We start from the raw sequence: 21,813 nt of genomic DNA, 5'->3' as shown, positions 1-21,813 counted from the left end.
TGGGCTTTCTGTCTATAGTGTCATTCAAGTCCTCAACTGACCCGTGTTCTGGAATTCTTTCCTACATATCTGGTACAATATTTTCAAAGTAGTTATTAAAGCTCTCAACTACTTAATTCATTTTGCATTTTTTACATTTCCGTATGAGAAGTATTGAGAGTAATCCTTCTTAGAACCATTTTAATGATGCTATTTAGGATGCCCCATGCTCATGTTGTTTTTGTTCCTGTGTAATAATTGATTGTAAAATTTTCTTTAGGTTTGTAGTATGCTAATTAGCTTGTTTTTTTTTATACGATTTGTACATGTGTTCTGCTTCTGTAGATCTTTGTGTTATATATGTTCTACTGTATATAATGCATTATTTTTGTTACAAGCATTATTTGGTTCTGTTGTCATCCATGCTTGATTGTTTTTTTTTGTTTCCTACTATGTTGTTTTAATTGACAATGTTTGTCATATAGCATCATAGAAGTGTTGAAATAGTTACCATATGTATCATCTACATCATTTTCAATGTATAAAATGTCCCAACTTTGAGCTGTCAGATATTTTTGAAAGCTCTGTTCTGTACGGAGCCCCTAAAGGGACATGGGGAAAAATATTTTTTGGGGGGGGAACATTTGTTTTATTTATTTTTTTTAGATATGTATCTCATGCGCACGAGAAACTATCTCGTGAACACGCAAAAGTTTCTCGTGCGCACGAGAAACTTTTGCATGCTCACGAGATATGTATCACGTGAGCACGAGAAAGCATTGGATGCGTCCGCGTGGTTGGAGGTGTGTGTGAAAATGCAAGTTTAGGAGTTAATTCGGCAACTAAGACGTTCCCCCATAATCTCCTGTGTTTCAGCAGTGTTTTCCTTCCGTTGCCCTGGATCTCGACTGCCGCCCTCGTTCCCCGACTCCTCACTCGCCCCTGGACTCTGACGCCTCTCTTTCGCCCCAGATCACCACGTATCTCGTTCGTATCACTTTAGTATCACACACTTCAGTTAAATTCTACGCATAGTCTTATACCGTACACACTGTTGAGTTTTGCCACACTTCATTTCCCTAGTATATTAGCTAGTTTTGTTTATTATTCCCTATTATATATACATTGACATATATTTATATATATATATATATATATATATATACAAACCCCGTTTCCATATGAGTTGGGAAACTGTGTTAGATGTAAATATAAACGGAATACAATGATTTGCTAATCCTTTTCAACCCATATTCAATTTAATGCACTACAAAGGCAAGATATTTGATGTTCAAACTCATAAACTTTTTTTTTATTGGCAAATAATAATTAAGTTAGAATTTCATGGCTGCAACACATGCCAAAGTAGTTGGGAAAAGGGCATGTTCACCACTGTGTTACATCACCTTTTCTTTTAACAACACTCAATAAACATTTGGGAACTGAGGAAACTAATTGTTGAAGGTTTGAAAGTGGAATTCTTTCCCATTCTTGTTTTATGTAGAGCTTCAGTTGTTCAACAGTCCGGGGTCTCCGCTGTCATATTTTACGCCTCATAATGCGCCACACATTTTTGATGGGAGACAGATCTGGACTGCAGGCGGGCCAGGAAAGTACCCGCACTCTTTTACTACAAAGCCACGCTGTTGTAACACGTGGCTTGGCATTGTCTTGCTGAAATAAGCAGGGTCGTCCATGATAACGTTGCTTGGATGACAACATATGTTGCTCCAAAACCTCTATGGACCTTTCAGCATTAATGGTGCCTTCACAGATATGTAAGTTACCCATGCCTTGGGCACTAATACACCCCCATACCATCACAGATGCTGGCTTTTGAACTTTGCGCCCATAACAATTTGAATGGTTATTTTCCTCTTTGTTCTGGAGGACACCACATCCTCTGCTTCCAAAAAAATTTGAAATGTGGACTCGTCAGACCACAGAACAATTTTCCACTTTGCATCAGTCCATCTCAGATGAGCTAAGGCCCAGCGAAGGGTGTTGTTGATAAATGGGTTTGGCTTTGCATAGTGAAGTTTTAACTTGAACTTACAGATGTAACAACCAACTGTAGTTACTGACAGTGGTTTTATGAAGTGTTCCTGACCCCATGTGGTGACATCTTTTACACACTGATGCCGGTTTTTGATGCAGTACCACCTGAGGGATCAAAGGTCCGTAATATCATTGCTTACGTGCAGTGATTTCTCCAGACCTTTTGATGATTTTACGGACCGTAGATGGTAAAATCCCTAAATTCCTTGCAATAGCTCATTGAGAAATGTTGTTCTAAAACTGTTCGACAATTTGCTTACAAAGTGGTGACCCTCGCCCCATCCTTATTTGTAAATTACTAAGCATTTCATGGAAGCTGTTTTTATACCCAATCATGGCACCCACCTGTTCCCAATCAGCCTGCACACCTGTGGGATGTTCCATATAAGTGTTTGATGAGCATTCCTCAACTTTATCAGTATTTATTGCCACCTTTCCCAACTTCTTTGTCACGTGTTGCTGGCATCAAATTCTAAAGTTGATGATTATTTGCAAAAAAAATTTCATCAGTTTGAACATCAAATATGTTGTCTTTGTAGCATATTCAACTGAATATGGGTTGAAAATGATTTGCAAAACATTGTATTCCATTTATATTTACATCTAACACAATTTCCCAACTCATATGGAAACAGGGTTTGTATATATATATATATATATATATATACATATATATATATATATATATATATAATAAATTATTGAACATTACCGCCATCTGGTGTCTGTTTGCCGTCGCCTCCCCTAAGGCAAGACACAAAACTTTTGCAAAATAGTTTCGACGATGGATTGATGATTGAAACTTTTTATTAGTAGATTGCACAGTACAGTACATATTCTGTAATTGGCCACCAAATGGTAACACCCGAATAAGTTTTTCAACTTGTTTAAGTCGGAGTCCACGTAAATCAATTCATGGATCCGTCTCCTTCCTCTGAGTTCAACACCCATTGGGTCAAGTTCTTTAAGAATTAAGCGTACCTCTTCTTTCTTGACGTGTAATCCATCATCCATGCATTTAGTGTACATCCGCCTATATCCACACAGCAGGCCACTTGTTTGTAACTGCTGGTGAATGAAATCTACCACGTGATCCAAAGATGTGTATCCTTTGCGCCGAAACAGACTACATGCCTTCATAATTCGTTTTAAATGTCTTTCAGACACAATATACCGATGACGACTTGCAAGCAAAGCAGCAATGTCCTAACAGTGAAGTCCGAGTTGGAAATACAGCCAAATTAACTCCTGAACTGCCATTTTAACACACACCTCAAACCACGCGCAGCATCCAATGCTTTCTCGTGCTCACGTGATACATATCTCGTGCGCACGACAGTTTCTCGTGCGCATGAAATACATATATAAAAAGATAAACAAAATAAATGTTCCCCCCGAAAATGTTTTTTCCCCTATGTCCCTTTAGGGGCTCCGTAGTTTTGTGCATATTCTTCAAAATGTATTTTTGTCACCGATGTTCCTTTTCTTTTCAATTCTGTCATAGATTATGAAAACTGGCAGATAATCGCTGATGTCAAATATTAGCAGACCCTTCGTGGTAGTATTATCAATATTATTGGTTGAAATATTATTAATAAGTGTGGCACTGTGTCCTGAGATTCTACTTGGCCTTGTGATTTTAGGATATAAACTCATGCTATGGACTTTTGTTTGTTAGGGTTCAAGTGGTCAATGTTGAAGTCACAAGTCACCACATAAGAAAGTTACTTTTTGACTGATTTCAGTAAAAGTTGCCTTAATCCAGTTCTTGGACGCGTCAATGCTTGACTTAGGTTTTCTATATATTGTGCTGATTTATACATTTTAGCACATACTTCAATGGTTAAACATATAAAATATTGATAGCTAACGACATGTTTTTTACCACATGGTTGTTCAAGGTCTTAATCACATACACAGCTACTCCTCCTCTGTTCTTGTTGGTTTTGTTGATATCATTTACTTCATATCCTTCCCGATCAAAATATATTCCTTTTACAGCGTCCATCCATTATTCTGAGACTGCAATTACTTTGTAGTTTGCATACAAGCTTTTCTGTTGTTGAAATGAAGAATCGACAGTTTGTTGTCGGTTTCAATGTTGCTACTATATTGTCCATCTGTATAATCATTATTGTTATTCCTGATGTGGGGGAAAACATATCTAGATCAATATCCTTATCCAATTCTAGATTATTATGATCTATGTTAACACAGATTTTTAGTTCCATATTTTCCTGTTCAGCAATATTTTGTGTTTCTCTATGAATGTCCATAAAGTGTGGATGAATATAATCTTAAATATAAATCTTCTTAATCAGTAATCCCTTGGATTATTCCAGTTTTGTAGTTGAATGTCGATGTTTGTTTTCCTCTCAGACTAAATTATCGTTGTCATAGCGCTGGGAGATGTAATATTTGTCCAGATCTTTGATGTCTTTGACAACAAGTACTCATGCGTCTGGATGTCAATTCAGTTTGATGTAGAATTTGCAGTTGGCGCTCCAGGTTCCCTGTGCTTTTTTTGGGCAAAACCATTATTGCGTTTGATGTGGTATTCGTTCATGTACAAATTTGTGCCCGTCAGCTTCTTTCCCTGTTTCTTTGATGCCATTTTGGATTTCCTGTTGGCAAGATTCAAGATGATGACTGCCGTGGTGTTGTTGTTTCTACTATTCAGTAAAATGCACACATCAATGGTGTTAATATCGACATCAATTCCCTTTGATTACAGAAAGTTGACCACTTGTTGCTTCGTTGAAGCAACAGCCATGTCCTGTGGTACTCCTCCATTGTCAACTGCTCTTGAATAGGATTGAGGGTTGATGATGTCATTCTGTCGTGTAAACTGATCCATCTCCTCTTCGATGTTTTCCAAAACTGTGATATTCCCCAGATTGGTGATATCTTGTTGTCTGGCATTAAACTGTTGGCACAATGCTGCTGTCTCCTTCTTAATCATCTCCACAACACTGCTCTTGTCCCAAAGGGCGTTATCTTTCTGCTTCGCATTCAACAGTTGGCACAATGTTGCATTCTCCTCTACCAGCCTCTTCATCTCTTGTCTCCTGTCTGCAGTGTTGTCTTTACTGAGAATCTTCATTTGTTCTCTGAAATATATCATTTCAATCATATCAAAATAATATTCCTTTCTCCCTCTGACGATCTGTTATTTGAGATGTTCGACCCCTTTTTGTATACCTTTGAGAAACTGTTCTTGGAGATTGTCAACATCTTTTTGTACACCATTGACATTGCTTTGTAGAGTTCCTATTAAGGCTCTTAAATCTTGGTCCTCTTCTTCGGTCAATCTGGTATTGCTCTGTTGACTTCGTCTTATCATACTCATGGTTTCTAGGCAGCCAAGTGAACCTTGGCTGTCGTTGGTGTTGTTAGCTTCGGTAGCAAGCTAACTACAATAATTAGTTTTTACACGTAACTTGTGTCAGCAAGAGCTGTGTCAGCCTTTTGTATGGATCGCTTGGGTGGTCGGATATGCTTAAAATGTGCTCAACTCTAACGGTTTTGTGTTTTTTTCTTAGCTTCGGGTTGCAAGGCAACAGCTTTGAGCTAGATTTAGCTAGTTAGCCCCCAGTTTTTTTAAGCACCTTCGTTTGGCTTGGGAATGTATGCCTCCCGCCTGGCAAAGTTCTAGTCGAATATGCTAGCATACTATCCTGTAGCTGTGATCAAAATTAGTAGTCAGGAAAATCCAGTTTTTGGTCAAAACTGTGGTATTAAGAGCAAAGCTCTTCTAGTTTGCATTCTCATTCGGAAACAGAAAGTGACGCACTGGCTCAGACTCGGGATGCACTATGCTATTGGATTAAAAGAGTTTAAAAATGACTAATGGGTGGCTTTTCATGTCCGGAGGACTCTCATGATGTTGAAAAACGTAATTAGATGGTCGTAAACACAATTTTTGTTTCATTTATCGCGGTTAAGTCCGAAACTAATTAACTGCGATAAACAAGGGACGACTGTATCGCAATTCTAAGTATACTGCCGTTCTTCACGTTTGAAAACTAGGATTACAATAATAAACACACATTTTAATTATTGTCACTATATATCTAAATGAAAACGGAGCATTATTATCGTTGTAACAGTTATAATTTGTTCTAGTTGAGTGTTGAACGGCGATTCTAGTGAAATATTTTTAAAGTTAATGATAATAAGGGATGGCAATAAACATAAAAGTTGTTAAATCATTGGTCATGTAAATTATTCCTTTTCCATTCATGTGAGAATAAACCATATTGATTGGAAAAACATGATTAAATTGGAAAAAAATATTCAAATCATGTGATTTGTACCTTGTAATGTATCAGAGAGTTGCTCGGTTATGTCTGAGGTGCTGCTGCTGCGGAGGAGTGGGCTCTCTCCTCCTCCTAGCTCCTCCCCACATTCCGAAAGCTGACACTCCTCTACATCTGGTGAAGACAGCACAAGACAGCTTGTAAATGAAGCGAATGCCATATGATGAAGCAATTTATATGGAAATGTAGTAAATGAAATTAAGACGTGCACACATGCAGCAGGAACGTAGCCACCAAATTCAGTTATTTCCACAAGGTTCAACCTACTGGAAAATCCGTGGAAAAGCTTAAAGCTCTCCGCACCAAGTTATGGCACAGCAAACAAGAGATGGCTTGTGATGGGACATCAACATATGGATGATACAGGAAGGGCGGCGGTCACAAACACACAAAAACATTTAGCTCTCAGAATACACTTTACCTGAGAGTCTGTGAGAGCAAGCAGAGTTACCAGGCAAGAAAGAGCTCACAGTGTGGAGCAGCATAGGAACACTTTTAGTTGTGGGCATAGCCTCGCATAGGTGAACACAGTTGCTGATGGACTGGCTTCGCTTAGCTTTCACCAGAGAAAGAAGACGGAAAAAGGAAGGAATACAGAGAATAGAGACAGTATTCAATAATAAAGAACTACAGTATGCAAAGCTTCATTGACTTGATAAATCAATACTATGAGAAAAATAGGCAATACACTGTAAGATCCTTAAATGCAAAAGTGTGACTGCCAAATATAATGATGGAAAAAGACAAATTTGTCTGACTAGGATAAATAAAGTTCAGGCCAAATATATTCATACCAGCACAACAATTTGAGGGTTTTTTTTTTAATTCAATGAACATGTATGTATTTTCTAGGAATGACACATGAACATGGCAACTGTAAGAGCTGTCAAAGTTAACCTGTTAACACATGCGATCAATCACAAAAACATAGCATTGATCATGTGTACATGCAAATTAATCACGCAATTTATTTTCACATTTTATTTTCTTAAAGAGATCAGCAATGACAAAAAGCCTGTTTGCCTAAGCAACTGGTTAAAGGAAGAAAAAAATGCGGACATAAGTGTTCTCTAAGTATGTGTTTATTACCTTATCTATTGGTGTTTATCAGCACCTTGTTATTTGCAATATTATTGCAGAATTGTTTAAAATGTGCACTTCATACTACTGTTAGGTTTAGAGCAAATAGATGACGCGCATTTAAGTAAAACATTTAAAAACGGAAATGGATGACATTTTGACATTGAAACTGCATTTGTGACAATATATTTTGGTATCTTTAAAAGTAAGTAAATAATTAAATATGGATCAATCATGATTAATCAAAATTAAAATGTGTGATAATCTGATTAATCATTGGATAGCACTAATTAGGAGACATTAAATAAATCATTAATTGCGATGACGTTTTCCCTTCTTATCCTGTTGAGCGTCACGAGGAGCTAGAGCCAACTCCAGCGAGTATAGGTGGACTATACTCTGGAATGGTCGCCAGTCTATTGCAGAGCATAATATTAATTGCGAACTTCACTATTGTTCCATTTTGACAGTAAGATCCAAAAATAATTATTTTTTAATACATGTGTATCAGATGTTCTCAATTTACAGTATATTAACTGAATTTAATAATTTAATCAATAAATAAGGACAATAAATAGTAAATATAAAAACATTTTAACTACATTTATTCAGGGAATTAAGTATTAAATAATGTTAACAAATTATACCAAATCTACTTTTAAAGGTGAACTATGATGCATTTTGTTTTTTCTAACTTATTAATGTTGTTAAAAAGTTCGATACTTGTGTTAAACAACGTCAAAGCATCAAATCGTAAGTGTGATGCATTTGGGAGTGAGCTTGCACGCAGTTTTGGATGCATCAGCACACAGCATTTTGCAGTCTGGCTACTTTGTAACCTCACAGCAAGGTAGTTGTGATCAAAATTATTCAACCCCCACACAATTTTAGTGTTTTAGCAAGTTGGACATTTATTCCGTATTTTGTTTATAGTCATATCAAATAAAGAAGCATTAAATAGACAAATGCAACTTGAATTACAACATTATATTTTGTAACATATCAAACAGTGTCATTTCTCTTAATATCTCATTGACAAAATTATTCAATCCCTTGAAGATCATAACTCTTAAGAACAGAATTTGAATAAGGTATTTTCAATCAGGTGTTGAAAACACCTGTAGATGTGATTAGAACCACAACAAGCAACAATTAAACTGATTGAAAAAGACTGTGACGCTCAGCTTCTTGTCGATGGTCAATGGTGTATTTGCAACATGGTGAAGTCCAGGGAGTGGTCAAAGAACTCAAGAGAGGAGGTAATTTCTCTTCATAAGAAAGGATATGGATATAAGAAAATAGCAAAGACATTACACATTCCAAGAGACAAAGTTGGGAGCATAATTCGCAAGTTTAAAGCTAAAGGCACAGTGGAAACACTACCTGGGCGTGGTAGAAAGAGGATGCTGTGTGCAACTGCTGTCCGGTATTTGAAGCGTACAGTGGTGAAAAACCCCCGATTAACAGCTGAGGAACTACAACAGGACATTGCAGAGGGGGGAACGCAGGTTTCGTCCCAGACAATAAGGCGCGCAATAAGGGGCGGTATAGCTCGGTTGGTAGAGTGGCCGTGCCAGCAACTTGAGGGTTGCAAGTTCGATTCCCGCTTCCGCCATCCTAGTCACTGCCGTTGTGTCCTTGGGCAAGACACTTTACCCACCTGCTCCCAGTGCCACCCACACTGGTTTAAATGTAACTTAGATATTGGGTTTCACTATGTAAAGCGCTTTGAGTCACTAGAGAAAAGCGCTATATAAATATAATTCACTTCACTACAAGATGAAGGTCTTTCAAACCAGAACTCCCAGGCGCACCCCACTTCTGACTACCAGGAACAAGAAAAATAGACTCCAGTATGCCAAAAATCATCTGGACAAACCCCAAAGGTTTTGGTAAACTGTTCTATGGAGTGATGAGACAAAACTGGAACTCTTTGGGCCTATGAATCAACGTTATGTCTGGAGGAGAAAAGAAATGAAGCTTACAAAGAGAAGAACACCTTTCCTACTGTTAAGCATGGTGGGGGTTCAATCATGCTCTGGGGCTGTTTCTCTGCCTCAGGTACCGGGAATCTCCAGCGCGTTCAAGGCATTATGAATTGTATTTCCTACCAGGATATATTAGCTGCAAATGTCATGAAGTCAGTGACGAAGCTGAGGCTTGGGAGACGTTGGACCTTCCAACAGGACAACGATTCCAAGCATACCTCCAAATCAACATCAGAGTGGTTGCATAAGTAGGGCTGGAAGACTCTGGAGTGGCCTTCACAGTCGCCAGACCTAAATCCTATAGAAAACCTGTAGTGGGACTTGAAGAAGGCAGTTGAAGCACGCAAGCCCAAGAATATGAATGAACTGGAGGCCTTTGCCCAAGAGGAATGGGCTAAAATACCTGTAGATCGGTGCAAGAAGCTTGTGTCCGGTTATGTATCACGTTTGAAGGATGTAATTAATGCCAAAGGGTGTTCTACTAAGTACTAAAGATGCATGTAACTAGGGGGTTGAATAATTTTGTCAATGAGATATTAAGAAAAATGTCCTTTTTTGGTATTTTGTAAAATAAAGTTTTACAATTTAAGTTGCATTTGCCTGTTTGACACATCTTTATTTGATATGACTATAAACAACATACAGAATAAATGTCCAACTGTCTAAAACACCAAAATTGTGTGGGGGTTGAATAATTTTGATCACAACTTTAGCTGTACTTATTTGGACATTAAATCAAGCTATCAGCCAAAGAGGGAGGAGCTCTGTATAAGGTCATCCGAGTTTGAGGAAACACATAAAAAGGAAGGTTACAGTATCATTTTCATCTAACCTTAGCATACGCATAATAACACAGACATATAACATGTAGTGAGATAAATGCTGCTAAAAGGAAAGTCCAAGCTGAGTAAGCTTAACTGAACTCATTAAGTTTTAACTTAATGATGATCTTGATGAAATATTCCCTCACTCTAAAACCAGGACCAAATATCAATAGTTTGTATTTGCATGAGTGAGTGCATCCAAGTTTGACAATTTGACAATCAATAAAGAAACATTGCCAATGAATGAGCAATCAAATGGAAGACATATTTTCTCTGCTTTCAGCGCACTTTAATCATGCATTTCAGTGGGAGATACATTGTGTCTGCGATAGCGCGCCACTGTTTCCAATCCATGCATGTTAATGAGCATTAATTACACTCTTAATGAAATTATCAAAACGTGTGGTGCAATTAATGTGCAAGCCTACTCTGGAGGAGTAGGGAGAAGAGCTTTTCGCCCTTTGAAGATCAATGAAGAGAAATCCAATTAGGCCCAAAGAAAGATAATTTGAAGCGGTTGTATTTAATGTGGAACAGTGCGGATGGAAACTAACCAAACCAGGACACAATGCCCATTCAGAAACACAGATGTGTCAGTGCGTACACGTACACAAAACACATACTTGCATACACACGCACACGCCTAATTCAATTTCCTTCTTCAGGTTCAAATGCTGTTGCTTGTTGAACAGGCTTCTCATTTTAGAACATTAGGGGTAGGTAATTGTGGAAAGGAAAAAAGGATCTCCTGTCTTTTATCTTCCACAATGAGGTCCGGTCGGGACCAAAGATTCATACAAGTCTGGCTGGCATTTTAGCTAGTTACTCTTCCATCACCGCCTCAATTTATAATTAGCCTGCCACATTTCCATCAGATAAGGGTCGTTTGCTGTGTCTGGACCAAGCTAGTAACAATGGCCGTTTTAAGCTGGCCTTTGACATACTGTCAAGACATGGAAATAGAGTCACAGTAACAATGGGGGCCGTCTGTTGTAGCTCTCTCTTAGTGGTGTTTGGCCTTTCAGTGGCACCTGGGCTGGTATATACATGGACCTGTCACATGGATCTCAATATTGTCAATGCACTGAAGAGCACCAGCAGCTTACAGCCATCAGCTTATTACATATAACAGATATAAAATATATACACATAAAATATTCCCTGTATGGACTCGCAATATTTGTTTGCAATTATACAGTGGGTGAACTACTATAATATTCGACTTCTTATAGGAACAGTCCATGATTTATCTCATAGGTCAAATTTCAAAAAGAAATGCATAATATGAAAATTAAAAAAATACCTAATTTTATTCTGAAGCTGGATATGAGCAATAAGACATATCCCGGTAATTTCTGGCTGGATGTAATGATGGGTCAAATGATATTAATGCAACGGGGTACATTGAAACACAAGGAGTGATACTGTCTCCCTCAATGTGTGTCCCTCAAAAAAAAAAACATCTGACCTTTAGAACTGCTGTGACATTTGACTGAGAAGCTCCAAAATGTGTTTATCCGAAGAGGTTTCATATTTCTTTCTGCAGAGGTATTTGTTAAAAAAAAAAAAAAAAAAAAGGAACCAACATTTTTTTATTTTCTAACTATTAATTTTATTTGCAGGTCAAATGTATTGCCTTTTAATTTTCGCAGATGACCATTATGTACCACCAACACAGTCTGTAGTGTCAATACATTAAAGGTCTGTTCTACGTAGATCAAAATAACAAATGCTAAACAGCCTATGCAAACTTTAAAACTGTGTATATTATTACTGGGTGTGTTATGGTGATCTCCTAAGACTGCATGTAAAATTAAAAAAAAATTGCAAAAGTGGTGCAGACCCCCTATTTAAATAAGGTTTTTGCATACTGGTGAAAATACTCATTTCACACCACATTCATGTTTTCATGCTCATACCTTTGGGGTTTTTCACTGTTGAACAAAAAGAACACCTCTACTGTATGATCTGCAACACCCTTTTTCTCAATATATTGAATTGCGAATATGGGACAAGAGATCAATATTTCAGCTTTCATTTCCAGGTATTTACATCTGGATCTGATACACAACTTGGAAGATTGCACCTTTTGTTTCATCCTACCCATTTTTCATGAGAGTATTGGAACATCTGACTGAGGCTTGTTTTGTTGCCCAGGTGTCTCCAAATTTCATTGATTATTCAAACAATAAAGAGCACTGTATGTCTGAGCTCAGTTTCAGATTGAGTAGGATAGGTTTTGCCTGTGCAGACTACATTTAGAGGTGGAACCAACATGAAAACCAGAGAGCTGTGTATGGGTGAAAAATAAGCATTGTGAATCTGAGAGAAGATGGACAATCAATCAGAGCCATTGCACAAACATTGGCCATAGCCAGTACAACCATTTGGAATGTCTTTAAGAAGAAAGAAACCACTGGTGTACTAAGCAACAGATGGAGAAAAGGTAGACCAAGGAAAACATCCTCAGTTGATGACAGAAACATTGTGAGAGCTATAAAGAACAACTGTTAGTGACATCAGCAACAACAAGGTATCACAATCTAATGTTGGCAGAAGACTTCATGAACAGAAGTACAGAAGCTACACCAGAAGATGCAAACCACTCATTAGCAAGAAGAATAGGAAGGCCAGGCTTGAATTTTTCAAAAGGTACAGACATGAACTTTAAAAATTCTGGGAAAAAGTTTTATGGACTGATGAGACAAAGATTAACTTCTTTCCAAGTGATGGAAAGGCGAACATTTGGAGAAAGAAAGGATCTGCTCATGCTCCCAAACATACAAGCTCAACTGTGAAACATAATTTCATGGCTTGGGCTTGCATGGCTTCTTCTGGGACGTCATCTTCATTGATGATGTAAAACATGATGGCAGCAGCAAAATGAACTCAGAAGTCTACAGAAACATTTTTCTGCTAATTTACGTAAAGAAAGATGCAACCAAACTGATTGGGAGATCCTTCATCATGCAGCAAGATAACGACCAAAACAAAAAAGGAGTTCATCTGGGGAAGAAGTGGAAGGTTTTTGACTGGCCAAGTCAGTCTCCAGACTTAAACCCAATAGAGCATGCATTTTACCTGCTGAAGAGGAGACGGAAGGGAGTAACCCCCCAAAACAAACAACAACTGAAAGAAGCTGCGGTGAAAGCCTGGAAAAGCATCACAAAAGAAGAATGCAAAAGTTTGGTGATGTCAATGACTCACAGGCTTGATGCAGTTATTGAAACCAAAGGTTTTGCAACTAAATATTAAGTCTTATTCACTTTAATCTATTTTAAGTTGATATGTTTCAATACTTTTGCTCACTTAAAAATGTTGTGTTCCATTACAAATAATGATATCTTCTAAGTTGTGTATCAGATCCAGATGTAAATACCTGGAAATAAAAGCTGAAATGTTGATCTCTTGCCTCTTATTCATCTTTTGATGTCAAACCCAAATGTTTTCAGTCTACAATAAAGGAACTGTTCCAATACTTTTGGAGGGCACTGTATATAATATATATATATATATATATATATATATATATATATATATATATATATATATATATATATATATATATATATATAAGGGGTGTGGGAAAAATTCGATTCGAATACGTTGTGCGATTCAGAATCAATTGTCATTTTTTTAAGAATCAACTTTTTAATTTTTTATATCAATCAAACAAACCACTTCACAGCAATACCATAACAATGCAATCCAATTCCAAAACCAAACCTGGCCCAGCAACACTCAGAACTCCAATAAACAGAACATTTGAAAGGAGACACAAACATGACACAGAACAAACCAAAAGTAGTGAAACAAAAATGAATATTATCAATAACAGTATCATTATTAGTTAAAAATTCAGCATCAGTGATTAAAAATCCCTCATTGACATTATCATTAGACATTTATAAAAAATAAAAAAAAAGAACAATACCATTGCTCAAAGATATATTGAACAAAGATAACAATACATTAATTACAATGTGCTTCCAATTTTGGTTGCAACTTGTTTTCGCCATTGTTTATTAATCACATCATTCTGTTGCTCAATTAACCAACTTATGCTAGTATAAACAGCATTGTGTCATCCAATATCTCTGCACAAACTATATTGTTTTTTTATATAATGTTTTGTTCTGGATTTTCTGATATGTATTTTTGTTGAAATAAATCTACTATGAAAATACGAACCATTTGTGACTTTATAAATTGGTAAACCTAAAAAAATCAGCAGGGCATCATAAAATTATTTCCCCCACTTTATAGTCATAGTACAATAACAATAATCACATCCTAATTAATATTGCTGCGAATAAAGGAGGAGGAATAAAATAGTTTTAATAATTTTAATGTATTGCTTAGTTGACAATGGAGGGAAAAACATTACAAAGCCAGCAATAATTCATTTTTGATCCTTACCAGAAGCCTTCTGTCGGACAATGTTGCGGGCCTTCTCCACACCCGGGTCACCAGATGTGGTGGCAGAGCGAATTCTCATTGGTTCCTGAACTCCTGACCCGCCCGCTTCCCCTTGGTTTCTCCAACTTAGTGAGAAGGACCGCGCCACTGCTGTTGCCTTCTGGGAAGACGGGAACACTCCTGCCATAGAGAAAAAAGTAGTATATATATATATATATATATATATATATATATATATATATATATCGACATACATACATACATACATACATATATATATATATATAAATATATATATATATATATACATATATATATACATACATACATACATACATATATATATATATATAAATATATATACATATATATATACATACATACATACATACATACATATATATATATATATATATATATATATAAATATATATATATATATACATACATACATACATACACACACACACACACACACACACACACACACACACACACATACATATATATATATATATATATATATATATATATATACACACACACACACAGTGGGGCAAAAAAGTATTTTGTCCGCCACCGATTGTGCAAGTTCTCCCACTTAAAATGATGACAGAAGTCTGTAATTTTCATCATAGGTACACTTCAACTGTGAGAGACAGAATGTGAAAAAAAATCCAGGAATTCACATTGTAGGAATTTTAAAGAATGTATTTGTATATTATGGTGGAAAATAAGTATTAGGTCAACCATTCAAAGCTCTCACTGATGGAAGGAGGTTTTGGCTCAAAATCTCACGATACATGGCCCCATTCATTCTTTCCTTAACACGGATCAATCGTCCTGTCCCCTTAGCAGAAACACAGCCCTAAAGCATGATGTTTCCACCCCCATGCTTCACAGTAGGTATGGTGTTCTTGGGATGCAACTCAAAAAGTTCTATTTTGGTTTCATCTGACCACTTGACATTCTCCCAATCCTCTGCTGTATCATCCATGTATCCATTTTGGTACAAACTCAACTCGTCGTGTTTGGAGGAACTCCAAACAGAAACAGCTTGCATTTGATGTGCATCATACAATCTAGGAACTTTCATTTAGAGTCAGTTACAATAAGAAATTATTAGGGGTGAACAATACATTTCGGACCAATAAATATTGGTTCAATATGGGGAATAAATATATAAATAAATGATAAGTGGGTTGTACTTGTATAGCGCTTTTCTACCTTCAAGGTACTCAAAGCGCTTTGAAACTACTTCCACATTTAACCATTCACAGACACATTCACACACTGATGGAGGGAGCTGCCATGCAAGGCGATAACCAGCACCCATCAGGAGCAAGGGTGAAGTGTCTTGCTCAGGACACAACGGACGTGACGAGGTTGGTACTAGGTGGGGATTGAACCAGGGACTCTCGGGTTGCGCACGGCCACTCTTCCACTGCGCCACGCCACCCCAAATGATGTTATGCCGATAAATCGGATCATATTAAAAAATAGCTTTGATAATATATATAAAAAACAAAACAAAACATGAAGCAGGATTATTTGTACTGTGCCGTTTGGACCAGGTTGAGCCAAGCAGGCGTTCATTTTTTTCCCAACTTGTTATACTGTAAGCCTGTCCCTCTTTCTCATTGTAGAAAAACATGGCATCGATTGTGTGGGATATTTTTCACTGTTTCATTAAGATGACTTTTTGAATCCTATTTACACCAAATGCAAACATTACACAAGGAGAGAAAAAAACCCATCACATCTTATCAGCAATTTAAATTGCCAGCTTAGGCATAATGATGTTGTGAAAGCCTATGAAGACACGTGCTGACAAAGAAAATGCCCCAAAGCCAACTGCAAAGAAACTTTTCTTGTTTTTATTGCTGTGGCGTTTGAAAAGTGCAAGAAAGTTTACCAGAAAACCCAAAATTTCATCATGGAAATGATGGTGTTGGACGATCAGCCCTTTACATTGGTTGAAGCTGGTATCAGGACGAATCTACAGTTACAGTTTTTGCAATTCACCTTTGTTTTAGGGTTATTTTTTTACCTATTGGTGTGCACAAACTCCAGTTAATTATAAATGTAAAACAAAAATAAATAGAAATAACTTATCAGTATATCGGGCTTGAAAAGGAGGAAGCTATAGGTATCGGTGGGGGAAAAAAAGGATTGTGCATCGCTAGAAGTTATACATATGAGAATTAGGACAATTAATTATAAGCACTTTTTCAAAATGCTATATGTTTTTTTATAAGATAGCTTCCTCACCACGTGCTCGCTGCTTCTTCTCCTTCTGTTCACTGAGTTTGTCCAGCGGCAGGTTGGCCATGTCCAGGCCATAAACGGAGCGGGCCAGCACAGCTGTAAGAGAATCCATGATGCTGGCCCACTCTGTCACCAGCTCCTCCCAGTACGTCAGTGATGACAACATAGTTAGCAGCTCATCCCACAGCTCCCGTGAGATGTATACGCAGAGATTGGCTCGCACCCACGCCACAATGATAGTCTGAATGCAAAACAAGAACAAACATGAATGGTACACATCTGACATTGCTTAAGGGCACATCAACAGTAGCCAGGACAAGCATCTCTCCAGCAACTAATTTCTTTCTTCTATTCCCAGTGACATTTTAACCCTGAACCTTTGGTCCCCAAACCAAGTCCTTAGAAGTAAGCTTTGTTGCCTAATGATTTTAAGCACACTTACTCTTCCTTTAAATGGGACCTATGGTAATCTACATTTAAAACATTTCCTTGTTGTCTACCTCATAAGTATTGGATATGCTTTAGTATAACTTTTGCTTCACAGTCCCTTTTATAACCTATTTTTTTAATCCACATGCACGAAGTTCGATTCTGGAGGCATTCTCAGATTGCAAATGAAACCACGCCCCATACTAGGGCTGGACGATTATGGCAAAAATATCCATCACAATTATTTTGATTGATACTGTAATTAAAAATGACAGGATTAGTCATTAATTTGAAAACATGAGTAATAACTGTATCACCAAAACTCAACTTCAAATATGGTTTAAAAAATCCTGATACAATTAGTAACGTACAAACCACAACAAAAAACAGATTATTATAATAATACATTTAAATAACAGTAGCAATATGAAAAACAATACAATTCATTTTTTTCTGTTTTGTTTTTTATTAAAATTTCCTACAATTATTTTACCACCAGAGAGTGTCTGCTTTTTGTGTCGAATAGACATTTTTGACCAGTATTTTAGGTCAACGCATAATCATTGGGTAAATGTATCAAAAAGTGCTTTAATTACGTTAAACCTGTGTAAAGTAATTTTTTGAAACCTTAATTTTGTTAGTGCAGTCAGATCGGATGTGGTGCACCACGCTACTACTGTGAAGGGGGGAAGTGTGATGTGCTGTTAAGACCATTCAAGTATAGGCGACTTGAAGCTATAAAAAAAAAAAAAAAAAAGAGCGAGCTTCTTAAGTTGTGACGGCTGTTAGTACATTGATGTTACATCGATTATGTTGTTCACAACAACACAAGCAGATTATATGTGTTGTGGGTGTATAGTTTGTTCTTGCAAGCTTTAGCTTAGTAGTTTAGTTGATGTTTTCAAAGTGGCAGTCTCAACATTGTTTAGTTCAACACGGGGCAGCTTAGTGTTTCGGGATGAATGAGTGGTCCCAGACACATTATTTTCCCCCCAAAAAACCCAGCCGAGTCATACTATAAAAATGGGACCCGTTACCTCCTTGCTTGGCACTCAGCATTAAGGGTTGGAATTGAGGATTAAATCACCAAAAATGATTCCCGGGTGCGGCCACAGCTACTGCTCACTGCTCCCCTCACCTCCCAGCGGGTGATCAAGGGTGACAGGTCAAATGCAGAGAATAATTTCGCCACACCAAGTGTGTGTGTGACAATCATTTGTACTTTAACTCAGTTATGTCACTTTCCTGGATATTTTGCATTTAATAGCTGATTCCGTTTAATTGGCCAAATAGGTGACTCTGTTCGCAGCAATGTGAACGCGCAAATCATATGGCCTTATTTTTTTGTTGCGTTTAGTGGTTATTAATTATTGTAAGGCATACTAGCGCTGTGTTACATGAAAAGTAGCAACCATGGTGAGATCCCAAACTTCTAGTAGACAGTCTTTTTTTCACTCATTCACTCATTTCACAAGCTCCGGAATTTGTGTCTACGTTGCAAAGCCCATTAATGTTTTTTTTTTTCTCGATTATTATATTTTCATGACCATTAGAATCCATCATGGAAATCAAAATTTTAATTTAATCAAACGTCCAGCCTTGACCCCCAACTTCTCCAAAAGTATCATAATTTATCTTTTGAAAATGTACACAGTTTAAAGATACAGTCGTGGTCAAATGTTTACATACACTTGTGAAGGACATAATGTCATGGCTGTCTTGAGTTTCCAATAATTTCTACAACTCTTATTTTTTGTGATAGAGTGATTGGAGCACACGTTGGTCACAAAAAACATTCATGAAGTTTGGTTCTTTTATGAATTTATTATGGGTTTACTGAAAATGTGACCAAATCTGCTAGGTCAAAAGTATACATACAGCAACGTTAATACTTGGTTTCTTGTCCCTTGGCAAGTTTCAATGCAATAAAGGGCTTCCATAAGCTTCTGGCAAGCTTCTGGTTGAATTTTTGACCACCCTTCCTGAAAAAATTGGTGCAGTTCAGCTAAATGTGTTGGTTTTCTGACATGGACTTGTTTCTTCAGCATTGTCCACACATTTAGGTCAGGACTTTGGGAAGGCCATTCTAAAACCTTAATTGTAGCCTGATTAAGCCGTTCCTTAACCACGTTTGACATGTGTTTGGGGGTCATTGTCCTGTTGGAACACCCAACTGCGCCCAAAGCTCAACCTCCAGGCTGATGATTTTAGGTTGTCCTGAACAATTTGGAGGTAATCCTACTTTTTAATTGCCCCATTTACTATCTGTAAAGCACTGGTTCCATTGGCAGCAAAACAGGCCCAGAACATAATCCACAATGTCCAAAAAGGAACATCTACCTTGCGGTGACGCAATGACTTATCCAGACCTGTGTTGGTAAGTGTGATCAAAAAAGTATTTTATTACAGTTACAAATTTCTTCTCCCAAAAAGTAACTCAGTTATTAACTCAGTTACCTCATTTTAAAAGTAATTAATTACTCAGCAAAGTAACTGTGACGGTATTTTTCATATAGTTATTTTATACGCCATTACGTTCGATAACATCTTTATCGCCAAAGATGTCTAGGGAACTGTTTGCAACTTGCTCACAGTTACGTGTTTCAAAGCAGAAATGAGAACAAGTACACCATTGGTCAGCTTGTGTTACCATTAGTGGTTTAACAGAACATATTTGTGTTAAAATGGTTTATATTTTTCACAATTACTAAGTTTGTGTCGTAAGATTTTTTACTGGCCAGAATATTGTGTTTACGGCGGTCATGCACACTGTTTGTCTGTGAATGGGTGAATGTAGAAACAGTGTACCTTGAAGGTAGAAAAGCGCTATACAAGTAAAACCCATTTACCATGTTACTTTATAACATTATTGCATTTAATTTCAATGAGCGAAATGTAATACCGGTCGGTACTTGCAGTTTCAGAACGCTTTGTTTCAATGTCCCTGGCTCCAGCAGCCAGAGCAGAGCGATCTTGTGTCAGTCTGAGCATGCAGTGAGACAGCGTGAGCAGGGCATGTCCCGCCCACCCAGCCAATCATTAGCGCATTTACAATCATCCCGTCATCATCCCTACGGCTTCTCTCTGCATGCAGCTGATGTGAGGCTGAAAACCTGACACCTTGAGCTTCATTCAACATAGCTGTAGTAATGAGCTACTTTACATTCTCAGTAATGGCAACAGCATTGCAAGGATGGTAACAGTAACTAATTAGATTACTCGTTACTGAAAAAAACTACCGCCATTAGTAACACTGACCCAGACTGCAAAACCACGCCGAGGCATCCACAACTGCGTGAAAAATCACACCGAAATGTCTGAACCTGAAGCTTTAGCATTGTTTTACATCAGTATCCAGCTTTCTAATAACATTCATAGGTCAGAAAAAATTAAACTTAGATAGGTCTCCTTCAAATGACTTCTAAATACAAGTGTTAAAAGTGCAGACGTACCCGAAAAAGTATAGATGCCAAACTTTCAGCAAAGCTGTCTTTCCTTTGGTTTTCTAAAGGTCTCTTCATCACAGCTTCAGTGATTCTCAGTAGCACCTGCAACAGCTGCTCCCTGTATGTAGACAATTAAAAATAATAAATATTGGAGTGAGAGACAATAACGTCTAATGAGAGACAGGGGGAAAAAAGAGCCCTGACCATGTCTGTGAGTCCATTGTGTGCTCCATGATCATGTGTCGGTAGATGCTTAGCACACACTTGCACACCTCAACTTGATTTTCCAGAAGCTTAGGTACATCCTGGCACGGCTCCAGCAGGAACACATTGGAAGAGTTGGTCAGGAATACCTACACATATAGATAAGGGACGTGAAAGCATGAGTACAGTCAATTAGTATGACTATTGCTGCTGTCATAATGTAAAACATCCCTCTAGATAAAAGAAAGACACCTGTAGTGTGGGCTGGAAGCCTGCCTTGATGTCCCTGTTTTGCTCCTCAGTGAAGAAGCCTCGACTGATGGCACTGCTGAAAGAGTAGGTCCTCCCCCAGCTCGACGACCGCTTGTGGCCACGACTCTCCAGTGTCTGCTCAACGATAAGGCCAGTCAACCTCTCAGACAAAATCAATTAGGAGACTTAAGCTTTAATTTCAAAGTTTTTTTCCCCAAAACACTTATAGTAAACAATGGCTTATAATAAATCAAATCAGCAGGAATAACAATGTCTCTATTATAATGTATCAAGTAATGCAGCAGTACATCTGCTAGTCATATTTTGCTATTTTAAATGCACATATATGTATATGGTATAACAATTGTTTTTATTAAGGAGCAGAGTTTTTGAATCCTCCTTAAGCAACAGTGGTCCCTCAGCACAATTTGGAACCTATTTTTTATTTTATACCATATTATCCATATACTCACAAATAATAATGTAATAACAGCTGGTGTTTTTTTAACATCTTAATGGCTGCGATGGCAAACAAAATGATAAGTGA

At 37.4% G+C, this 21,813-nt stretch overlaps 1 protein-coding gene across 7 annotated transcripts in view; it reads right to left on the bottom strand.

The window, feature by feature from the left end:
* The window catches only part of ralgapa2 (Ral GTPase activating protein catalytic subunit alpha 2), a 298,534-nt gene that overhangs the window by 184,367 nt on the left and 92,354 nt on the right, over positions 1 to 21,813 (bottom strand). For 4 of the 7 annotated variants that reach the window (XM_061895568.1, XM_061895569.1, XM_061895573.1 and 1 more), the window contains 7 exons: positions 21,267 to 21,401; positions 21,015 to 21,163; positions 20,817 to 20,928; positions 16,939 to 17,176; positions 14,668 to 14,847; positions 6,778 to 6,912; positions 6,354 to 6,470 (listed from right to left, as the gene is read on the bottom strand). In XM_061895568.1, the coding sequence (XP_061751552.1) occupies positions 6,354 to 6,470; positions 6,778 to 6,912; positions 14,668 to 14,847; positions 16,939 to 17,176; positions 20,817 to 20,928; positions 21,015 to 21,163; positions 21,267 to 21,401 (1,066 nt within the window). The remainder of the gene's footprint in view (positions 1 to 6,353; positions 6,471 to 6,777; positions 6,913 to 14,667; positions 14,848 to 16,938; positions 17,177 to 20,816; positions 20,929 to 21,014; positions 21,164 to 21,266; positions 21,402 to 21,813) is intronic. The other 3 variants (XM_061895572.1, XM_061895575.1, XM_061895574.1) reach the window with 1 other exon arrangement.

This window comes from Nerophis ophidion, linkage group LG03, assembly GCF_033978795.1.
Source record: "Nerophis ophidion isolate RoL-2023_Sa linkage group LG03, RoL_Noph_v1.0, whole genome shotgun sequence".
Lineage (NCBI taxonomy): Eukaryota > Metazoa > Chordata > Actinopteri > Syngnathiformes > Syngnathidae > Nerophis > Nerophis ophidion.
The sequence above is the reverse complement of the archived record's forward strand: the minus strand, read 5'-3'. Positions and strand labels throughout refer to the sequence as shown.